This window comes from Antedon mediterranea, chromosome 2 (assembly GCF_964355755.1).
Source record: "Antedon mediterranea chromosome 2, ecAntMedi1.1, whole genome shotgun sequence".
In the NCBI taxonomy this organism is placed as follows: domain Eukaryota; kingdom Metazoa; phylum Echinodermata; class Crinoidea; order Comatulida; family Antedonidae; genus Antedon; species Antedon mediterranea.
In genome coordinates, this window is record NC_092671.1 from 8,986,835 (window position 1) to 9,011,409 (window position 24,575).

Sequence of the window (24,575 nt, forward strand, 5' to 3'; positions counted from 1 at the left end):
CAGCAGCAGGAAACCCACTGACACCTAAAAATACTAAATTACAAGAAATAAACAATAATAGAATAGGTAGGAACTGTGCAATATAAAATGAATTGGGCAACAACAATGTAGACCTAACACTATAATGAGATAGATATCAATCATTTAGTTTGATTGATATGAACATTACTCGCCTAGAACATTACATCTGTGTGCCCATGCTCTTTTAACATAGTGCTTACAGTAACAATCAAAGACATTTGATATGGAATCGACGTCATGCATATAATGATAGTAGTTATCAGTTCCACCTAATATATACAAGATTTAATTTGGTGTTCAGGTCACCAGAGATAAAATTTTCCCATACATCTAAATGATTGATATCGATTAACATATTATATTCTAATTTGGTATATTCTTCAATCCTTATGCCATTGAGTTGGTTACATGTGAATAGAAAATGTTGAATGTCTTCTAAACCATTCTTACACATTTTACAGATACCATCATATTCAGGAAGCCACTTACAACTCCTGTGACCTAAAGGAAGGGTGTTAGAACGTAGTTTGAATTTGAGGCCAGATCCTAGAGAAAGTATGTACAATCCAATAAATATTTTTCAAGGCACGGATTAGACTTAATAAGAGAGTATGTCTGGATTGACGATTTTCTTAGCATTTCACTTTTCCAAAATGCAATGTTTGTGTCATGCATTTAACCCAATGACTATCAGGGTCATTGCCAAGGCTAGGAAGTTTCGAAAATTGAGTCGATGTCCATTAATAGACGCACACGTCTTAGCAAAACTGGGAATCAGTTTATAGCGTGGTTCTACATTTGTAGTTGAACTTAGACACGTATTAAGCATAAAGTTAGGCCAACGGTGTTTATCCATGTTCATTACATAATTAATAAATTTGGCTCTAGATATATCTTGAATAACTTTAATTTGAACCCACCCTAAATCCCCATACAAGGCCTCTTTAGGTGTATTTCTACTAGCTTTTAAGATGTACCGCGCCATTTGTAATTGAAGTGACTCAATGTTATCAATATCTTTCCTGCTTTGGCTGACCCACACTGAATAAGCATATTTTTATTGTAGGCAGAGCAATTGTTTTCCATAGAATGTCACCATAGAAAATTCTACTAAAATTATCAAATCGGTCTATAATTGACTTAATATAATAAGCCTTTATTGATGATTTGGTCGATGTGAAAATGATCTGAAATATTTCTTGATATGTAGGCCTAAGTACCAAGATATTTATATATCAACCTCAGAAATATATTGATCGCCCAATTTCCACATCTTATTGTTTATGCGCTGTCCAATAATAAGGACCTTCGACTTTTCATGATTAAAATTTAATTTCCATGACTTTGCAAATGTAGATGCTAGATTGAGCATCTCACTCAGATCATTCATTGTTTGCCATAAGTACAACGTTGTCTGCCCAAAAAAGGCTACCCATACATATTATAAATACGAACACCTAGATCATGTTTTTTGAGTAATTTGGTAAACTCGTGCATAAGAATACAAAACAAAGTCGGTGATAAAACACATCCCTGTTGAACTCCTCCATCAATATTTAAAAAATGTAGTGTCTATTTTACCAAATCTTACTTTACCTTGCACATCGTGATATAAACTATCGATTAATTTCCATAGCCTACCTCTAATCCCAATATTCCATGCTGCCATTAACATTCCTTCCCTCCAAACCGTATCGAATGCTTTTTTTAAATCTAAGAAGTAAAAGGCCATGAAGGTTTTTATCTAACTATATAGCCTATTGTTTGTCAGGTACAATATTCATGGCCGGCGGAAATGACTGACGTCTGTCATATACTTCTGTTCCTTTATTATTCAAGGCGTAGGTCTACATATTGGCTAAACAATATTGTTTATAATATAAAGTAGGCCTATACCGTACATTTTTACAGTATTTGCTTGTAGATTTTGTTTGATTGATACTGGTTATTATACTTCTTACGTGTTGTATACGTCATAGCTATACTTTCGTAACAATGTTGGTCCTTTTGTAATATTAATATGCTGTCGTATTTGCCAATAAAGTCCGTCGTTTTTCAAGTCAAATGATTTCCTCGAACCATATGCTGTTCGATTTAATTTGTCCATTTCTTTATTTACGATAACATTTCTTTCTTTCCATTATGATTTCGCTACAAAATACGATACAACTTCAATTCATCATGTGATTTTATTTACTTTTTTTTCAATATACAGTAGATTATTTTTCAGTAATAAATTAGGATAATATAATTATTATATATTGTTTACTTAAGACAAGCATACACACGTAAATATTAGCCAATCCAATGTAGGATACACTAACATGATATTATCATCAAATGTGCTTATGTTATCTTATTGCACTAGAATGAACAATCAAGCCGTTATTAGCATAATGTAATTATTTATTCCATGATTTTGTTTCTATAGTTGCCAAGTAGACGAGTACTGAGCACTAATAACATTTCTTATTACGATGACCATTATCCTTAAACAACTCAGAAAACTGACTTAAATAATACAGATTACTTAGCACATTTATACAACGTTGTATTTACAGCGTATAGGGCCAATAACACAATTTGTCAACAATATTGTTCGATTCGGATACAGCAATATGTTGTAAAAGAATGGAAAAATCTGTAAGATTTCAGAAAATTCCCTCTTCGAACGTAAAGCTCTGTCCACACTATCAAATTGGTAGTAAGTAGGTAGTAATATGACATCATTGTTGATGGGCACGTCACATTTTTTTGCCACATAAAATTTGATGTGTAAACAGAGCTTAACAGCATTATAATAGAACTTACTACAGAGTAATACTTTTTAAGGAAATTTTTCAACAACTGTATAATATCATGAAGTACTAGGTATGCGTGGATACGTCTTAAGTACTGTAATGGTTACGATAATGTGATATTGCAAAAATATATTAATGGGCGATCTTTCCTCTGTAACTATCGTAGAAAACAATTTTATTTTTTTAATCGAGCTTTCCGTGACTTCTTTATAACTTTATGAATAAATAAATTAAACTTTATACGTACAGTATTTACAATGAATGTGTTACTAAAACACTTAAACATAGATTTGAGTTATAATATAACTTTACAGTATAAGCCAACTTCTCCTCTTTTGGCGGGAAAACCAGAAAAAGACTTGGCGGGAAGAATGCTCTTATGTAAAAGTTACAATACTATTTTGTGGTTAAATATAGCGTGATGTTTCGTGTCTGTCATCGTGCCAGCACATTGGTAGACCTTTTTTGGCAGTTCTCCAGCAACTGATACGGCAACGCCTGGGTCTTCTGAGCCCCTCGGGATACTTATCAATGTGCTTTAACGTACCTTTCTGACCTGCAAAGATAAATAAAACGATTTTTAATAACAATCTTTTAATTATGCAATTGTCTACGATAAAAAATAACAGGTGCAAAAGTAGAAATACGATCTTTAAATAAGAAGAGTTGATTGAAAAGGTGGTATAACCGCAAGATAACGCTAAATTACATAGGTAGTATACAACATCGCTATACCCATTGTATGCAAATAATTTCATCAGGTGAAATCAACCATTAAACACGAAGACAGATTTATCCCGAATAATAACAAACGCGAACTTTTCGACACGCCTTTGAAACGAGCAATACAGGTACTTGTTATTTTGATTCTTTACAAATCCAGGTCTCATTTTTATCAAGTTACCCAACGTGACAATATTGTAGTTTTTCATTTAATGACGTCATCACTGTACATTTAAACGATTATTGAGAAAACATCAAACTAGCATCTCTTCATAGGCCTATATAAATTAAGCCGTATTCATTTTGATTGGCTGACGTGTTCCCCTCTGTTCCAAGTGGTCTGTAACAGAGGGGAAGACGCTTTTCTATCATTACTAAATTAGGTAATGCCACGCTTCCCTACTGACACGCAGAGAGTCCGTGAGGTAGAAATAAGTCTGTAATGTTGACCCAGTAATTACGAATATGGCAACCGGTTTTGAATCATCTTTTTTTAACATTATCAATTTATCAAATACACAATCGTATGTGATTATTCTTTGTCAATTAAATTCGACATATAAACAGTACATTTATCATCGCCGCCGAAATGCGGATTGGAACGTACGTACCATTACCTTATTTGGTAAATGTAGCAAGTTTACTACTTAAGGCGTTTTGGAACGTTTGGTTTGACGCGTTGTCCTCCACAACAACATTTGACAGTCAGTAACTATTAATTACAGTATAGTTTATTAAGAACTATCGAAAGATACTGTAATAAACAAGAATATTGTGATATATTATAGTGTTGTTTTTCAATAAACTACCCGCAATTCGCGGGGGAAAACTGGACTGAGCCACAACAAAAAGTAGCTTACGAGCACGTCTGTTTAATAACACATGAAGTTAGAGGGTAGGTAACGCAGCTTGTGGTCTTGAAACACACGCGAAAACGCCACGACAAGCATCTCAAATAAATTACCAACCCGTCAATCACAGCAGCGTTAAGAAATTACAATTTTTACGAACAAGATTTTCTATAAATATTCCGCTACAATACTGATTTTTTGATTGAATTTTTATGTGAATTCAAAAAGAAAAATCCCCAAATAAAGTGAATTTAATTATCAAACATTGTAATGTGAGATGTGATGAACCAAGACTATTTAAATTGGAAGACAACAAATATGACTATTTTTGTAATTCATGAAAAAAAAAACACAATCGTCATCAGTTCTGAAAACAACGATGCCAAACAAACAATAGTTTTGATTATATAGTCGATTGCAATCGGGAGATGTTCCCAAGTGAAGTTCGTCTAGTTGGAAGACAACGCGACCAGGACGCGTCCAGAAAGAATGCAATCCTTTGTTCGAACGGTAAGAAGAATTTACAGAAATAACAAACACGGATGGTGTTATTTCGTGGACAGTCGCGATCTGAAATCATCATCTTCAATGGTATTGTGATTGTGCGTTGATCATGCTTCAGCGATTTCTTGCTATGCAAAGGTACAAACAAAAACAACTCTTGTCAAATCGCGAGTGTATACTGTATACCCCTCGATAGGTAATCATTTTGACAATCAGCTGGTTTTGGTTGTAACAATCGGCAGCTTTTAGAAATGTTCATTATAAACGTTTTAATAAAATATAGCAAAATATAAGAATCCGTTTTATTATATTGTTCATTTCCTCATTTCTATTTTTATATTATATTTGCGACCCGCGTTATGGATTATTAGCTTGCTTACTATTCAGTTAAAAGGTTAAATAACAATCTTATAAAATTAACAAACTACGTAAGCGGCATTATAAAATATAAAAATAGAATGCTGTTATATGACTGTCATAAATCATTTATAAGTCGCAAAGGTTAGTTTGTGCCATAAATCATTTTTGGATTTACTTCTAATCTATGTGATTACGTGTTGCACGAAACATGATAAAGAGTGATTTTTAAATTGCCATTGAAACTGCAAATCGAAACAAGGTCTAGATGTCGGTACTGTTCAGAATGAATATGACTTTTCATTTATTAAAACTGTACTTATCAGAAGAGTAAAGATCGCTGATATTGCTTAACAAGTCATGTTACGTTATTTATCATATGATAGCCCTGCTGTAATGCAAACATGCTTTTCCGCATGTAAATAACATAAAAAAAAAATTAATTTCCATGTAAAGTGTACATACCTTTATAGTTAAGCACTCTTGGCGTTTGTATGCGATTGTTGTTTCGTTGTTGACGAACGTGACATTGATCTTTCATATAGTTTTTGCCTTGGTCTGAATACTAATCTGCGTTTTGGCAAGAAATCTGAAAATCAGAAAATAAATCTTGTTAATTATATCTAAAACAAATTCTGAAAATATTTAAATGTATTTATGCTAAAAGACAAACTCCGAAAGAGCAATAAATCTGCAAATTACAACATAAATCTTGTTAATTATCGATAATATATATATATCCATTTCTGACAATATTTAAATGTATTTATTCTAAAGAAAAACCATGATCGTTTAAGATAAATCTTTCGTCATTACTGTACTCTTCGATTAATCAAACAAAAACAACACATTCCTTCTTTATTATTCCAATCTATTAATTATACTTTAGGATTCCATTTCTTCCTGTTCCGTTTTCAGAATCGAAGGAAATAATATATTTAGGTAAATTAACAACTGATCAGGAAATCCTATGACGAATTTACCGAATACTAACTGACAAGTTACTACTGTAAATTAGAAAATGTTCCAACAAAGCGATTTAAATTCTTTGTTCTTAAAATCAGGTGCCGTATTGACAGAATAAAAAGGGTATTATTTATTCAATGTATTCCAATTTGAAGGATTACTCTCGATTCAATAGAAAAGAGATCTACACTCTATCATCAATCAATATTCAGTAGAGTTTACTGTACAAAGGAAAACTAAATATGCATGAAATTTACTTCAACTTCTGCTTTGTTTACAGTCAACTATATTCTGATGACGATGTGTTATTTTTTTACGGCTGGCACGTGGCGCTTGTCAAGCCATTGGGCACCAAAGTGCCAGCAGATGTTTCCCAGGAGAAGGCTCCCGATGGCAACCGAAGGTGAGCGTTGATTAATGAGTCCTACCTCCACCAATCCCCACGGCCATTTTTAATTAACTCATGTTCCTTCACAAGCGATAGTGACCCTTCACAGCAACCTCTGCTGGTACTGCCATATGCACTATTTTTTTCTTTCAAAGTGCCCAATATTCTAAAATAATTGGCTTCCCACTGAATTACACCATTAATTGCTATTTTAATGTAACTCACAATTAGTTGAATAAATTTGTTTTTTATCATTCATTAATATATGTAATCGGTAATGATGATAAAAATTGTAAAACTATCTCAAATTCAAAATGAAGTAATTTAATCATAAAAACTGCCGGCAGCCCTCCAAAACAATTTTGATCCGTTTTCGTCGGGGAGATAGGTCTTACATCTTGCAATAATGTTACAGGTACCCAACATGTTGGAAACACAAAGCAGAATTTAGATAGAAGGCCAGCATAACCAGTACACTAACCCAGACTATTGTATCGTGCAGAGTAAACAGACTATTTTTATAATATGATACATTAATCAATCATACTGGAGAACCGGAAAATTGGCACTGCGAAAAAAGAACAAATAAAAGCAAATACAAGGTGACCTTGATTTGAAACCTAAAGCTTTACTTATTTGTCAAATAAGTAGAGCCTATTCAATATTCGCGTGCATCAAATACTGTGTAACTAAACTATCTTATGTATCTGACTTTTCAATTATAGATAAAGTTCCTTCTACAGTACATAATATCATATGAAAGTGTATATCGAAATCAATACCGAACCCAGCCCAGGGTAGCTAAAAAAACCTAGCAAATCTGGGCAAGTGTAGACACGACAATAGCATCAACGAGGGATGACTTTTAAAGTGTTTGATTGGCCGTTTTCTCGGCTCAACTTTGGAATCATTTTTTTCTGGTAATGTGCAGTTTCCAGTTTTATTGCTACAACTTCGGGTGGTACGCAAATTTGGCCATACTTCAATCTTTATGGAAAAAAAATCCTCAGAGCCTCGTATTTATCGTAATGTATGTGCTAACATGGATTTAGAGTTTGCAGCTTTTACTTACTCCTTTTTCTAGAAACGAGTTTACTCTGTTTATGATTGATATTTCGTTGCGAATTTATTTTTATCTCTAAATTTGCCTTTACATTAACAGTAGCTTAATTCCAGGAGTAGGCCTAAATAAATATCCAGACTCGTCTTCTAAACTACACATTTTTTTACTTTATCATCAACAACTTATTTGAGTTGAAACACACTAGTATTTTTTCATTTTCAGAACATATAGTACAGAATGAAAACAAAAATCTGTATTAAAGCATAATGTAGATTCGAAAGCAGAACCCTAAAAGAGAATTTGAATTAGTGGTAGGCCTACATTTTGACTTCAAATTACCAGCTTGTAGCCGATTCTTACCTGTAATTGTTGTCTGTTTATATTGCTTTGGTGTTTGTGATGAACTGGACGGTTCTTCTTCGTGCTGTGTAGCAATCGGTGAAGTTACAGTACTACTACATTGCATTGTTGTTTCGTTATCTAATCCGTTGTTTTCTGTCGAATCCGTTGAGTTTGTTGATAACGTAACAAATTTAGTTATAATTTCCCGTGTTCGATACATGTTTGGACAGGATTTTCCATCTAACAAACTCCATTCCCAACGACTTGTAGAGTTATTTACTGGCATTTCGGTATCGGGATCTAGTCCTAAAGATTCGAGTTTCTTGCGATCTTCTAAGCACGATTGCTTTAGCTCATTCTTCAACCAAGCGTCTGTAGCTGCATGATCTTCGCTCGTCGTGCCAAATAAATTCCTTGCAACTCTCGACTTTGCTACTCGTCCTGGCCTAGAACCACACACTCTTATTTTATGGATGTCAACAGTCATGTTTAAATCGTTTAACTAACCCCTGTGTTTGTTGGTATACAAATGAAGCTTGGTTTGTAAGTACCAAACGTAAAATACACTCAACTAACTAGCCTTGAATTAGCACTGTAATATATAGTCAGTATTGTCTTCTACAACAACAACGTTTTCCAGCGATGCGATTGGTTGTTGATGCAAATTTGTCTGGGCGGAGCTTAAGGGGGTGGATGTTAGCCGTGTGATTTTGTCCAGTTGTAAATTAAAAAGGACGCGTTCGACGTAATCCCAACATCTGTTTGTGTGCATTCATTGTTTTTATTTACTCACGTAGACGATAGAGGGCGTTTTATATAAATTCTATTTCTAGTCTAGTCCAGACGTGCATCTAACCACAAAGTCAGGAACGTGTCCAGACAAGATTAAAATAATTTTAATTTCAAAATGAAAGTAATTTAAAGATAAACTACAATTAATTGTCAATATTTGGTATGGTACTTATTCAGCTTATTAGTGGGCGATCCGAAAATAACTTCAATATCAAACGGTTTTTCTCTCAACTTTATCATGGAGCTGCTCTATGGTTTGACAGCAATATCTCCATTCGTGTAGCTTCATGTTTTAGATTACCAGTTAATTAAATTCGAATTGACATTTAAAATACTGTTTTCCTTTTAACCAAAGTTTTCGAAGGCAGATAATATACATAATTGTATGTTTTTCTTTAAAAAAACAATATATAACAGACCATATATCTCTATGAACAGACTAACATTTTACGAAATTAAATTGGTAGACACCAGGGAGTTGTAAAATAAGTAATTATTTCACAACTCCCTGGTAAACACCATGGTTTGGTTAGTAGGCCTACAGACCACAAACGTGCAGACGATATACTAGAGGGCGCTATCTTGTTTTCTTTTCAAAATGTCATTTTCACAGTATAAATACCATACGACGATAGGGTGTCACGAAACCTAAGACCACGAAAGCTAAGATCCCCTAAGACCTAAGATCACGAAAGCTAAGACCCAAGAACTAAGATTACAAATTCTAAGATATACCCTACAGCTTAAAAACACTCTTTTTTTTTTCTTTTTTGGCCTTTTTTGATCTCACTTATTTTATATGGCATATTTTTATTAACTTCAAATAAATAAATGTAATCTTTCTTATTTAATTACGGATGAAGAAACCGTATTTGGTAGAATACAGACGTTCCGTGAATATATCGACAAGAAATGTGATACCAATTGCATTCAGGTTTATTGATTTGAACCTGGACTCAATGAATAACATTGAAACTGTGTTGTTAAGGTCAAAAACAAAGTGTAACCTTCGACATCGGTTGTAAGCGTAGAATCAGTTTTCTCGCTTATTGATTGGGTCCAACCTTGACAGTGTTTATACGATTCGATCAATTCGATCAAGGTTGGACCCAATCAATAAGCGAGAAAACTGATTCTACGCTTACAACCGATGTCGAAGGTTACACTTTGTGTTTGACCTTAACAACACAGTTTCAATGTTATTCATTGAGTCCGGGTTCAAATCAATAAATCTGAATGCAATTGGTATCACATTTCTTGTCGATATATTCAGTAATTGGTAACTTGGTAACAGTCTAAAGGTGATCATCATGTGATCGTGACACAACCGTCGCGTACCCATCACGGCGGAAAATAATCGGGTTGCTCTCTCGGCTGCTCTTTGTCTGTATTCTACCAAATACGGTTTCTTCATCCGTAATTATACAACACACTTCTCGTAGGCGTGTTGAATATGCGTGTAATAACGTGTTGTATAACCGCGCCCTTATTTGACTCATTTCCAGTAGGCCTATGCATGCTTCTACCCGTGTAAAATTAAATTTATGATTTATATAGTGATATATCCATATTATGAATATACATGATTCCATAGCAACTATGAACCTATTCATTAAAACAACCAACAATAAGTAGGCATACATGCATGTAATAATGAATCCATGGTACATGTTACTAAAGTTCGATGACCTTCAATATACTACGAAAGTTACACGTACTGTACTGGGGCCTATACTCGATCCAATCAATATTTCAATTGATGTGTCTCTTCAAGATGTCCATTGTTACATTTTGTACGTGAGGACAGTTCTGTAAATTCTAAGCCTGGGCTATTAATAGACATATGAAAGTAGATGCGCAAGTGCCTATATTCAGAATTAATTTGATGAAATCAAATGAAATGAAAATGAAATATTCAGAATTGATTTGACATCGATTCGGTTAATATTTTTTCATTATAATATATGAAGTTCTTACTACAATTGCTTAACTTACTATCTTAATGTAGTAGGCCTACTTTCTATTTCTATGGGAGCTTCCGGTGGTAGTTCTCTGTCGAAATTTATAAAGATTCATGTGGTGAGCTGATATTAAACTCAACAGCAACTTAGACTCGAGAGATTAGATTTAACGTTTAAGGGGATTAATGGAAATAAATCTCTGAACCAAAAAGTCAATCCCATGAATTAATACAGTAATTTGCATGCTGATAAGTAAAAAGGGAATTGTCATGTGCATGGGTTACGTAATAGACGGACAGGTCGGATCTGCAATAAGAGCATGATAGTATAACATATAGAAAAAGAGGTCTTTAGGCCTAATGTAGAATTTGACATAGGTACTATTGCAAAAAATGTATTCATTATCCAGGAGTTTTTATAAGCCTAAATTAGTACATTCTTGATTTTCTTGACTATCAAAACAAGAAATTCAATATTTATACAAATAATGAAGAGAAAAAAAGTGTTTAGTATTATGCCTACACTACATTTCTATTTAGCGTTATACAAAATCCCAACATCAGAGATGCCTTACAGTTATTTTTGATGAATTACAGACATGTTAATGTCCATCTATGGATGCCAAGAGGCCTATTGTCCAACTGTCTTTTTAAAACTTAAGAGGCGTATAAATTAGCTTCACAAAATATTGAATGTGCCAATTTTATATCTGGAATTCAAATGATATAATTTATAGTACTGATTTTATGTTTCTCTTTTTAATTAAGCATGGATCTGACAGTGTTTCCCGCGTTAGAGACGGAATCAGATTTGGATTAAAATGCGATAAAAATACAGCAAACTTGAAGCGAAAAAGGTAAGATTTAATCCGTATTAACGTTAAATCTGAAGTCGAGTCATTGAATCATTGCACTGGCTATCTTTTTGTTACAGAGTACAAAGGTATCTGTTGTTGTATTGTCTTATGGTTAATCAGGAATGTGTGGGAACGTTAACTTAAAGTTTACAATGAACAAGAGTCGCAGGATTAGTGATTAGTTTAATGTCCAATTTTCAATTTAAAAACTTAAAAGGTCTAACGCTCTTAACTTGACCAATTCATCTAAATTGGTGATTAGCCATAATCACGTATTTAATGTGATTTTCGTCGCCATTGTAAACCGTTACAAAACCGTTACAAATGTGGGAAAACATTTTCGCGCGTTTTACATAACTTTTACGTGGGTTTTTTGTTTTGTTTTTGTTGTGCATTATGTAGCACACATTACCGCAAATAGGCCTACAGAATAAAACGATAACAAAATAAAAATGTCAAGCCGGCAAGCTAGGCTACTATAGGCTACACTCTGAGGGAGTGAGCATTTTGACGACACTGCTCATGGTGGATCAAGGATTTAGAAATAGTGATGGGTCTAAAAGGAAATTGAGTTTTTGGTAAATTTATGTGGGGGAGGACACATGGTTTTATAAAATTTTAATTCACTTTCCAAATTAAAACTGAATCTCTACAAGGTAAATAATATTAGGACTTCATTCAATGACAGGAAACACTGTGAAAATGATTTTTTTTTCATTTCCTGCCTACAGCCTATTTTAAAGCCAGGAATCAATATTATATGTTCTTTATTGCGAGACATTTAAAATAATAGTGATATTAATGAAGATCCAAACTGCAAAAGACACTCCACATAAGCCTCTTTCCTCTTGAGGCGGCATGCATAGAATCATGTGTTCTAACTGCACGTCCCCAGTGATTTTTAAGGAGATGAGCCTACAGATCAGCTGCTTAGCGACCTTCAATGGTTTTTTTAGCGCAGCATGGATTAACAAATTTTAAGTTTTAACAAAACTACATTACAAAAAAAGCACAAACAATACTGTAACTCTTTTTATTCATTTTTAAAGAGTACTACTGTAGGCCTAATACTGTAGGCCTAATAATACAATAAGTCTTTTTTTACAATTTAACAATTAACATATAACCACAAACCGAGTACTTTAAATAGCAAGGACAACTAACTTATAAATTGTACGGCACGTTTGATATTTTGTAATTCTGTATCATAGAAAATAATTAGGGTAATCCATTATTCATGATTTCTGTCTTAACTTGATAGGGAAAAAATAATGCGAACTGGTCGATTGTTGTGTCTCTATTTTTTTTGTCGATCTTCATTTCAATTTGTTTTTAATGTCACAAATATAGCAGCAACAGTTTTTATAGTATTTGAACTTTATTCCATCAACCATAATCATATTTTAGTCATAATAATGATAACCATAGTAACTGTAGTACAGTGGTTTTTTACAAAAAATAATAATTATAAGATAAATATGATTGTTTACAGTGATTATTTACAATAATGATAAATATAGAATAGTGATTATATAGAAGTCCAGCCAATTACCAGTGAAAAATAACAATGACTTTTAATACAGTATTGAAAGAATTATGAAATTCAGTCATCCATTATTACTCCATGGTTTTCTACAATGAGGGTGAGTTTTTTTTCCAGAAGTGCACAGTCGTTTATTTATTACTAGTGTTTAATAAACCAACGAGAAAAAAAAAGGTAATCCATAATAATACGATTATTTGCTAATAGAAGCTTTGTTGAGTTATAACTATAATTTCGTTTTTCATGAAATCAATGCTACAGGCGCTACGAATATTGTTTGTACGTTTAAAGAAGCAGCTAAAATGATACTGAGTTTGCTGCCCTCTTGAAGTTTTTTGAAATTCGATTGATATTCGATGATGATCGATCAACTTTACTAACCGCGGACTGATGATTTTAAAGTACAGTACGTCTCTTGACATCGTCAAAAGAAGCTGCTGACAAAAGAGAGAGGGGTGGTCTAGGTTTAGGCCTAGAGAAGTAAGTTGTTAAAGTTAATGTGACGTTGTTGTCACATCTAGGCCTTGCCTAAATTAGATTTGGGCATAGGCCTAGATAGGGACCTACAAAATTGATGAGATGATGATTATTAAAACTTAAAAGCTAGGCCTAGCCTAAACTAGCCACAGGCCCTCACTCAGCAGGAGCCCCTACTAGCTAGGCCTAGGCCTAGGCCTATTATTACTAAAGGATTCCCTTACTAAAATGGTAGGGCCCCAGCCTACTCTAGGGCCTAGGCCTAGCCCTACTGCTGTTTTTAGAGCCTATGTCTGATGACTAGGACTTATACTCAGTCATAGTCATAGACTCAGAGGCAGCTAGTTAGATAGTAGTTTCAGGACACGACATTTACAATCTAGCTAATCCACATAAAATTTAATAATCAAATAATTATTAATATTAATTTATTATTATTGATTTCCCTTAATTCATTTTCAGAAACCTTTTTGTTTTGATTTTTACTACCCAAACCGCTGATGCAATTATTAGCTCTTCGCAAGTCAAGCTTTTGGCATCGCCGAATGCATTGCCTGTTGGTGGAAAATTAATAAAAGCCATGAATATTTAAAACATATTTAAAAGAATGTCACAAATATTAGCAACAGTTCCACCAATGTCAGTGAGGATGTGTAGTTGTTTTCGACGCAAGTCTGCATTAGCTACATCTAGTCATGTCAGGAATTATATATGTAAGCCTCTACTTGGTTTTCAAGCTGTTAAGGAAAAAACTGTGTTAATTCAGCCAAAATCTCGAGGTTTTATTTTACACTGGCTACGATGGAAAAGTGACTATTTACAAACACTGCCCCACCTGAGTCAGGGAAAGTATACTTCAAATGTAAACCACGATCTAAGACGTTTTTTAGAAGAGGTATGTACTGTGTGAAATTTGTTGCCTTTATAAATTTAATACTGATTATTACTGAACTTGTTAATACAAATAACAAATTTATTTTTTAAACCCTGACATTGACCATTTGTATATATTAATAATTAATAAGCATTCCATTATTTACAGTTGTCTTCATGAACAGCTTTCACATTACATTGAACTTTATTAACAGAATTAGTTTACAAAAAGGGATACACTTCTGTCACTCAGGCCGATCTGATTTCTTTTATTTTTATGACCTTTTTTTTTTATTGTTTTCTTATTTGCTCCCTGTCTTTTTTTTAAAGGTACCCTTTTAAGTACTGTAAAATTGGTGAATGGCAATGTAAGTGTTTTTGTTTCTTTAGATTGGGACAGATCCTAAAGAGGCAAGATATTGGCTCAAACAATTTCAAAACATCGATCAAATGCGTGCTAAAATATTCGCCGTTGTACACGTTCATCAAGATATATTTCAACAACCTAAGATGGCAAGATATTTCCTTTTTTTAAAATTTAAGAATCACTCTTTTCAATTGTTTTCCTTCTCTCTCTTTTTATAATCACATTTAAAGCAGCTGATGGAGTTACTATATATTGATATGAGTAATATACTTTCTATTTGATCCTTAATCATAGTAGCTTATAGTAGGCTATACATTCAAGTAAGGTTAAGGTCAAATAAAAAAATTGTTTCACCTTTGTTATCAAATTTTAGAGCCTCATACCTTTTTGTTATTAATACTATTTTTATTATTTTCTTGAAGTTTCTTTACAAGTTTGGTGAATGATATTTAAAGATGTATTGTCCCCCAAAAACATGAAAAATGAAGATTAAATAAATCAGACTTTGAATATGTTATTTTATAGTTTTAATAAAGTTAATCACTTCCATAGAAAAAGAAACGGAAACAAAATAATGTTTTCACTTATAAAATGACAAAATAAATGGTTAAATTCAACCAAAAATACATTGACTGGCAGCCAATTTGACCATTTTTTGCTTTAAATTACATTTTTTTTTCAGGTACTGTAAATACATTTTTTTTTTATCCAATTTTTGGTCAAAGTGGATAACTATTATGTTACATTAAAATAGAATATTTAAAAAAAAATGTTTTAAGAATTATTTTTTCAGGGGGACAATACATCTTTAAATAATATACCAAAACATGAATATCAAAGTTCCTCATAAAAAAAAAATCTTTTTTATTCGGACTAAAGTTATAGGATACAGTAGAGTCCCTGAATATTTAATAGGAATATAAATCCTCATTGTATTATTGATAATACTAATTTTTATAATGAGATTACTAGAATGACCTTACTGAATATAAAGTTTATTTTTCTGTTTTTATTTCAGCTAGAAGCGTTAAGTTCCAATCTTTCTTTTCTTTTTCGAAATGACATGATTTCATTAATTGTTCATGGTGCCACGTTTCCAGCAAAAAATCAACCCACTTCAGATGAACTTCAGGTGATTAAAAAAACAATTCACGCATAATTGAAATTTATGTTTTTTTATGGAAAATTTTAGATTTGACCTAAGGGACCATATCAACATTATTCTACTGTAAAAAACTGCATTTTTTTTATGCATAACCTGCTTTATGTCAATTATAGCAAGCTTTTTATTAGATAAACATACATCACTGTATTGCAGTGACTGCGGCTCATAAAATTCCATATTAAAACAAACCAAAATCATCTCATAGAGAAATTAACCTCTATGAGTTACTGCAGTAACTGCAGTAGAATAATTTTGACATGATCCCTAAAAATAATTATTAATTTGTTTAATTTATCAATTTGGAGACACGAAAACCTTTTTTAGCTTCTTTTTTTCTTTGGTCATCAGATACAATTACCCTGCTGTATGACCGATTGTAATGCCACCCACAATTTAAAGGTATTCAAACACAATGCTTTGCTAAATCCACTGTTAAAATGCAGTGAAGTCCAAAATCCTTTTTTTGCAAACTTTCATAACCAGGACTTTGAGAATATCGTGCATTATATAAGATTTATTCAGATGCCTGACTTGGTATGGTAATAGGACTAGGTAAGAGTGAAATTACAATTTGTGATTTCACTCTTCCCTGGTTAAACCATACAAGTCCGGCAGCCATAGTATACAATAATGTACTTAATAAAAATAATTGGATATTTTTTTTTAGTTTACAAAACATTAATGTTTATAGCACATCATAAATGTATTTATATCGACAGGTATAACCTTCACTGCAGGTTTTGGACTTGGGCAAGGGGTGGGTGTTATACCCACTCCGGTATAAGCCCACCAAAGAGAGATGCTGCATGATCTGAGGGTTAGAAAGTAGTGGATTACTGTATACTACAACAGTAGCCTATATCAACATACCTGTAGATGAAAATAATAATTACTCTAAATTTCATAGGATAGTTTATGCTCTATGATATATAAACAGTTCCTTAAACAGTTAATGTTTAGATGGATGTAGTACAGCATTAGAAAATATTTGCCATGTTATGTGAGACACAAATACATCCACTGACATTTCAAACCATCAGTTTATTCCACTCAATAAACATAATACCATAAGGTGTCTACAATTAATTTGCATTAGAATTCGTTACACAGTACTTGCATAATAGTACAGGCAAGTTCAAGTGGCAATTTATACATCAAATTATTAATATAATATTTCAAGAGTAGATGATGATTTTTCTGATGAAATAATGCTTTTATATAGATCAAGTTGTTTAACATGAATATTCATGAGGACAGAGAGTAAATCAGTAAAGACAGCAAGTGTTGGACTCTGAATGTTAATGACACTAACAACAGTAAATTAAACTGAAATTAGATTTGATTTCAGGTGACAGCCATTGCATCAATATTAGCATGTCTTTCTCTTTACTTTCAGTTTCAGTATCTTAAATTATATTTTGTTTTAATATTTTCATTTGATATTATATAGGACTGCCTATCAAACGCCATAATACATAGGCAAACATGTTGGAACTGATTTTAGTTTGATTTTCTTTCTGTATTATTATTTCTAATATATATAAATTACGGTATAAATAACTATAAAAAACAAAATATGTATTTTAATTTTTTTTTTTGTATTATTTATTTCAACTTTATTTATTTCAACTTTATAGAGGATAATCATTTCAGCTGGACAAAATAATGCCAGTTGATATTTAGGTGGGGGAGGGAGGAATTCTTTAGGGGCCCTTTATTTTCCAATAAAATACACATTAAAAATAAAATGCTTACCAACCCCCAATTCAATAAATGTTAGGTTAAAAAGATTAATACCCAAACCACAACTTATGTTTTTTTTTGTGGAAAATCTGTTTTTCTAGGCAAGTCGACGTCGGGTTAATCAGGAGACAATGACTATGGTGAATTTTCTGCAGGCAAGCGGAACGCCAGCTCACCCGTTATTTCCAGGGAGCAATGTCCTTAAAGCCGAAGCAACGCCTGGAAGTAGCAAGATGGGAAAGGTCATAAATGTCAACACAGATCCATTACAATGGTGCTTAGGGTGAGAAAGTATTCATTAATTTAATAAAAATTTGATTTAACAATGAACTTCGCCTGTATCATCCATTAAAGCTTGGTCGAATCTAACCTCTAGCCATCAGCACAAACTCGGTGTTCTGTAGACATGAATGGTAGGCTAGTGATCTAGAGGTTTTGGGTTCAAGAATTACTTGTGTGTTCTCAAAGTACAAAATTACATCAGAGTAAATATCTGACTAAATAACAATTAACAACTAATGTGTAACACATTTAATTTAACTTTACAATCAATTGTGTTAATAATTGATGTATTTTACGTTAAAGGTCAAAACTTGAATAGCGAAAGCTGATTTATTTGGGTCTTTTTTGTAATTGTTGTTTTTATATTATGTTATTATGTTATGAGAGTGACAAATAAAGTATTTACATACACAAATAAAGTATCTACACACATTGAATGTATGTTTCTCATTCATAGGTGGATTCAAGAGGGCTTCCCCTAAATTTTGCAGATTGTAATGCAAAAGATAAATTTTTAGACCCTGGCCCCTACCCCCTTTTTAAAAAATCCTAGAACCGCCACTGTCAATGCTAGTTTTTATTTTTGCTTTAGCAATAATATAGTAGTTGATTGGTATGTTAGTGGGTGATAGAGTCAATTATAAGTTAATTACAGATACACATATAATAGCTTCTTGCAGTATTGCAGCTGTATCTCAATAGGTTGAACCCACTCAATCCAAAAAGGTCAAGATTCTTACACAATTGCTGTACTTTGTTTATTTAACAATTTTGTTATTTATTTAACTATTAAGTGAAAGTTGTTTAACTGCTCTGTGTATAGACTATTTTATAATAGATAGATTTAAATACTAATCCATGCTTTCTATAAGCCTCACCAAGTGTAAGCAATATTGTGAAGGTTAACTATACTGTAATTCTAATAATGAAATCCAAGGGTCAAAATAAAATAAATTGAAATGGAAATGAAAGGATGAAATTTATAAAATATAAAACTGTAATAAATAGTCATAACATTTCTTCGAATATACAGCAATCATAAATATTGTAAATATTGTTGACCTTTATTGTGCCCCTTATTTTTATAATAATTCTGTAAAACTATTACCAAAATATAAGAGTGTACAAATTCCACTCCGAAAAAGCTCTTTTCTGCCTTATATAAGTAACTCTCATTAGCTCTTATAATGGAATATAGTTTTTGCAAGCTTGACATTTCTTTTTAACTTTATAGTTAAATGATTTAGCTATTTGCTCTCCATTGAGATCCAGCTACTAATGATACCCACAGCAATGTCATTTTTTTCAGTCCTTATTATTTCTGTATCTATCTCTTGAGATCCAGCTACTAATGATACCCACAGCAATGTCATTTTTTCAGTCCTTATTATTTCTGTATCTATCTCTTGAGATCCAGCTACTAATGATACCCACAGCAATGTCATTTTTTTCAGTCCTTATTATTTCTGTATCTATCTCTTGAGATCCAGCTACTAATGATACCCACAGCAATGTCATTTTTTCAGTCCTTATTATTTCTGTATCTATCTCTTGAGATCCAGCTACTAATGATACCCACAGCAATGTCATTTTTTCAGTCCTTATTATTTCTGTATCTATCTCTTGAGATCCAGCTACTAATGATACCCACAGCAATGTCATTTTTTCAGTCCTTATTATTTCTGTATCTATCTCTTGAGATCCAGCTACTAATGATACCCACAGCAATGTCATTTTTTTCAGTCCTTATTATTTCTGTATCTATCTCTTGAGATCCAGCTACTAATGATACCCACAGCATTGCCATTTTTATATGATAATTTGCCTTTGGATATAAAAGAAATAAATAGAATATATCAAAAAAACAAAATTGATATGCGTTAATATTATTATACGGCTTTACCACGTTGAAACACCGGTTCTCGTCAGATCACCGAAGTTAAGCGACGTTGGGCCTGGTTAGAGCTTGGACGGGAGACCATCTGGGAAAAACGGGTGCTGTATACGGAGCTGGGGTCCCGTTAGGCATTTGAAATCAGCACTGCTGACTCTTATGGCAGCCCCTGCATCTAGTATCTGCCTCAAACCTCTGGTCAAGGTGGGCACTGGACGAGAGAAGCCCTTGATCAATGTTAGGACCAATCAAGGTCCTGGCTTTGTTTGTATCAAAAACCTGTTAGTGGCGGTAATTATCGCTGTTGGTTTCGATTGAATAAAATAAAAAAATAAATAAAATAAAAATTAGCTAAAATTAGGTATGCTTTAAAAAAGCTTAGCAGCAGTTAAAATTAAAAAAAATGACATCTAAACAATAATTAATATAATATATTGTAGTGTATTAATTGTTAAATTATTAATTATGTTCAGTGTTAATAATAAATGTAAACATATCTGTACCATCAAGAGAGGCAGGAGGTCTTTAACGCTGGACCAAATTGTTGTTTATTCTGGGAAGAGTAATTAAAAACGATATTTTTTAATAATGGTCCTAAATTTTGAAAATCTTCTTAGAATTTAACACTTTATATTTAGCTGCATATCTTCATCCAAAGATTTCTAGTTTTGAACTTGACCAAATATTTATGTCACCTAATCATTACCATATAAAGTTGAATGCTCTGTCTAGACTAATCAAACTTTATGAGACAAAACAATGTCCATATATGGAAATGATGATGTCATAGTACTACTATACTTGGGCATATCACTGCCATATTTAGGCACATCATACTTTTTTGTCAATCTAGTTTGATAGTGTAAACAGAGCTTAATACATTTTACATACTCTTTTGGTTAAAATATTGTCAATTCATTATGTTATGTTATGTATTGTTTAGGTGTGGTCATATGCCAGTAATAAGTTCAATTGGTGAAACGTCCAGCTCGCAACTGGTCAGTGTTGATGTCCATCAAGCTACTGCTGAGTTGGCCAAGGCATTACAGCCGATGAAAGTTTTATTTCTAAATGATCACGGTGGCATTACAAATGAGAAAGGAGAGGTAGGTACAATCATCAACTACAAACTGAGATATGAAATGTGTTTGTTTGGTTTTTGAGTTGAATTACCGCAGAAGAAATAACCCATGCTTTCTAAACTAAGTATAAGGCTTTGGTAAATGTACTGAGGGTTACTTATCCAGTTAACCATGTACTCATAGACAAGGTGGTGGATCTAAGGCCCAACTAAATTTCAGGAAAAAAAAACAATAAAATATATACAGTTGAAGCTCAAATACCAAAACACTTCTAGACATTTCTAGGTCCAAAAGTTCCCATAATTCTTTTTACGCATCCAGAAGGTATCTATATTGGGATATTGGACTGTATAACATTATGTTTTTTACTTACTACTGTTTAGAATTTGGAAAGTAAATTGCATGTTAAACATAGGATAGTGAGATTAAATTAAATACATAATTATATTGTTATATATATTTGATTCTCCCCAGGTGATTGGTGAGATCTTAATCCCTGGTGATCTTGAGAAAATTTCAAATGAAATATGGTACACTGATGCAACTGAACGTAAAGTAGAATATATGAAAGATTTGTTGGAACACTTACCGAGCACCTCAAGCGTGGTCATCACCTCTGCCACCACACTTCTGACTGAGTTGTTTACTAGACATGGTAATTATTACTATTTTTAGATGTGAAAACGAATACATTTGTTTGTATTACAGACTATTGTCCTTAGACACCATGGGAAAGGTCCAAAATGTCTGTTTCTTAGAAATTCTACTTTTCAGGACCTCTGGGACTTTTAATCTTTTCACAGCTTTGAAACGATGTAGAAAAGTTTGATTTTGAGAGTGTTTACTTGGTGATTTTTTAGGTAATTAATAAAAAGAAAAATTACTTGATTGTTAATTAATTATTGTCAAAATTGTTGTTTCCTCTAGGCTCTGGTACACTGTTTAAAAATATGGAGCCGATACATGAATTAACGAGCCTAAACGATGTTAACATTAATCGATTAATTGATTTAATGTCAAGGTATTAATTTGTACTACTACTATGTGTTCCTATCCACACTGGTTCAGCCGTTCTCATTCATCTAGCTCAGTTTAGATTTTTGAACATGGAATCAGTTTTTTTATTATTTCATACGCATCCAACAGCGAGTAATTCGCCAATTACAGGATGGATAAAATATTTTATGATTTATCATGCTTATAAACTATGTCTCATTTGAGGCTTAGGAGTGCAGTTGAAGGAGGTGTTAGTTACAACCTGGCACTAGGTCAGGATTGAACCCTGAACATTGGGACTGGAAGGCAATCATGTTAACCACCAAGCTACAGCTCCACTTTTGTATTATAAATTCATTATTTAATACTTCATAGATAAATAAAATGTTGATCATAGTGAACAATCTTTTTATTTGGTGATATTTGCATTGTTAGAGCTTTTGGGCGACCTTTGAAAGAAGAGTACTTCCGAGAGATATCGGACCGACTTGACACAATTTACATTTCGGAAAGTTACAGCGCAGCAGCTATAATAACAAACGAGGCCGGCACCAGTGTTCCATACTTGGATAAGTTTGTCATTAGTACACAATCACAGGTATGGCTATTTTGTATCATTCAGCAATTTCACACCCACCCTCTGAATTTAAATCATTGGCAATTTATGTACTGAAGTATGTGCTGAAACAAAAAAAACAACAATATTATTTCTGTAGGTTATTGTATGAAATTTATTTTTAATATTCTAAAAAGCTGTTTTTTTTATTACTGTACTAGGGAGAGGGCACTAGTGATATGCTGTGGGATGTAATACGAGGCAAATTTAAGAACCTGTTTTGGCGGTCACAACATTCCAACAAGATCAATCCATGGTAAGAATAATTGCTAACAATTTTATTTGCAGTGGTCAAATATTCCAAAGCAAAATAAAGTCTTAAAAACTTTATTTTAACATCAACGATTTTTGTCTTAACTTAACTAAGCAAATATGAAACAATGTAGTTTGTTCAGTAAAATAAAAAGAACAGACCTTTTGATAAATAAGGCCTTCACTTAAGGACTTAAGGAGCCAATGTCCTTAAGCACTACAAGGCGTGTGTTAAAATAGCCACAAATATAATATTAATATTTCTGTGTTTTTATCTCACAACTTTTTTGTAGAACAGAACCGTTTAATTTTTGTTTGTTTTTCCTGACCTGTTTTAATTGGGTTTTTTTTGGTCAAATAAATAAATAAAATTAAATTTACTTTGTATCAAATACTTAAAAATAAGGTCTCTAATTTAAAACATAATTTAGCATCATTGACGTTTATCGTAAGTGATCACAGGAGCTGAATATAGAATCTATAATTACTGTACTTCATACTTGAAGCAACACCATTGGTCAGTATTAGGGAGCTTATCATCATCACACCATTTTGTTTCAGGTATTTTAAACGTTCTGAAGGTAGTTGGAGTAATAGTAAATGGACTGTGTTCTGGTACGGAATAAACGACCCTAAGCTTTCATATAGGCTTGTTGACTATGCAGTGAGACTGAAGACTTCCTTTATTGAAAAAAACCAAACATCATCTTTGCGTCTACCATCTAAGATGGAATCGACTTCAAAAGTGTAATAATTAAATTGGCAATAATCTATGGTTTAATAACCAACACTAACCAGAATTTTTGTTTTTATTTATTTCTTCAATATCAAAATATTGCTGTTCAGTCTCCTTAAATTTTTATTTTTTATTTCTTGTATATAAATTTGGCTAAGAAATGTTCACCATCTATCGTTTTTGTCCTGATGATTGAGAAATTAAACGTAATGCACCCCAAATTATTTCAGCGAGCTTTCCATTGATGTTGAAATGAGATAATCATAATATTCCATCTAGTAAGTTTGCTTGCTATCAACAAAGGAGCATAAGTTTAATTTTCAATATAGGAGGAAGAAAGTATAATTATCAACTTAAAACGAAGAAAGTTTAATTTGGAAGCAGATGAGAAGTACAGTAGGTGGTCAGTGACCAATTTTAAGTTCAAAAGCTCTGTTTACACTATCAAACTTTATGTGATAAAAAAAAAATGTGATGTGCCCAATGGACAGGATGATGTCATATCACTACCATATTAGGGCACATCACTACATAGTATGAGTTTGATAGTGTAGACAGAGCTTTAGTTGGCTTTAATCTTCATCAAATTCTTCAACTTTTACTGTATTACAACTTTTAAATCTTATCTGATTATTTGGATTCCAATATGTTCTGAGTTTCTGTTGCTTGTAATCTATACCTTCTGATAACTATTCATTATTTCTGTGCAATTTTTATATCCTGTGTGAATCGTTACAGACACAGGGTAGGTTAACACAGACCTTTCAAACTAATATTTATTATTCTTCTAAATTGTTTATATCTCATTTATTCTGGAAGTGTGTGTATAAATTGGTATATCTTTAAACAGGCACCATTTTCAAATTATTTAACAGGAAGGTAAACAAAAATAAAATATATTATATATTATTTGTCTGAATGACA

General features: G+C 32.6%; 2 protein-coding genes, 1 long non-coding RNA gene and 1 pseudogene across 3 annotated transcripts in view; 3 read left to right on the plus strand and 1 right to left on the minus strand.

The window, feature by feature from the left end:
* The window catches only part of LOC140040285 (uncharacterized), a 26,484-nt gene extending 19,863 nt beyond the window's left edge, over positions 1 to 6,621 (plus strand). The window contains exons 3-4 of the long non-coding RNA XR_011842703.1: positions 483 to 576; positions 6,504 to 6,621. This is a non-coding gene — a long non-coding RNA (uncharacterized lncRNA). The remainder of the gene's footprint in view (positions 1 to 482; positions 577 to 6,503) is intronic.
* On the minus strand, positions 2,199 to 8,629 carry LOC140040284 (uncharacterized). The gene is made up of 3 exons (XM_072086090.1): positions 8,035 to 8,629; positions 5,723 to 5,846; positions 2,199 to 3,378 (listed from the first exon to the last, which is right to left on the minus strand). The coding sequence occupies exons 1-2, from the start codon at positions 8,501 to 8,503 to the stop codon at positions 5,731 to 5,733; spliced, it is 585 nt and encodes a 194-aa protein (XP_071942191.1). The 5' UTR covers positions 8,504 to 8,629; the 3' UTR covers positions 2,199 to 3,378; positions 5,723 to 5,730.
* Positions 8,630 to 13,582: 4,953 nt separating this feature from the next.
* On the plus strand, positions 13,583 to 23,816 carry LOC140040287 (N-acetylglutamate synthase, mitochondrial-like). The gene is made up of 11 exons (XM_072086092.1): positions 13,583 to 13,648; positions 14,108 to 14,540; positions 14,909 to 15,031; positions 15,904 to 16,017; positions 17,895 to 18,076; positions 20,913 to 21,075; positions 21,526 to 21,706; positions 21,979 to 22,072; positions 22,483 to 22,645; positions 22,825 to 22,919; positions 23,477 to 23,816. The coding sequence occupies exons 2-11, from the start codon at positions 14,253 to 14,255 to the stop codon at positions 23,664 to 23,666; spliced, it is 1,593 nt and encodes a 530-aa protein (XP_071942193.1). The 5' UTR covers positions 13,583 to 13,648; positions 14,108 to 14,252; the 3' UTR covers positions 23,667 to 23,816.
* LOC140042796 (5S ribosomal RNA) lies at positions 19,965 to 20,082 on the plus strand (annotated as a pseudogene).
* Positions 23,817 to 24,575: the final 759 nt, after the last annotated feature.

Coding starts and splice junctions, on each gene's coding strand:
- LOC140040284 (XM_072086090.1), bottom strand. CDS start 8,503: ATGACTGTTGACATCCATAAAATAAGAGTGTGTGGTTCTAGGCCAGGA. Junction 5,847..8,034: donor TAAACAGACAACAATTACAG/GTAAGAATCGGC, acceptor TCTGATTTTCAG/ATTTCTTGCCAAAACGCAGA.
- LOC140040287 (XM_072086092.1), top strand. CDS start 14,253: ATGTCACAAATATTAGCAACAGTTCCACCAATGTCAGTGAGGATGTGT. Junction 18,077..20,912: donor CCATTACAATGGTGCTTAGG/GTGAGAAAGTAT, acceptor TGTATTGTTTAG/GTGTGGTCATATGCCAGTAA. Junction 22,073..22,482: donor TTAATTGATTTAATGTCAAG/GTATTAATTTGT, acceptor TTGCATTGTTAG/AGCTTTTGGGCGACCTTTGA.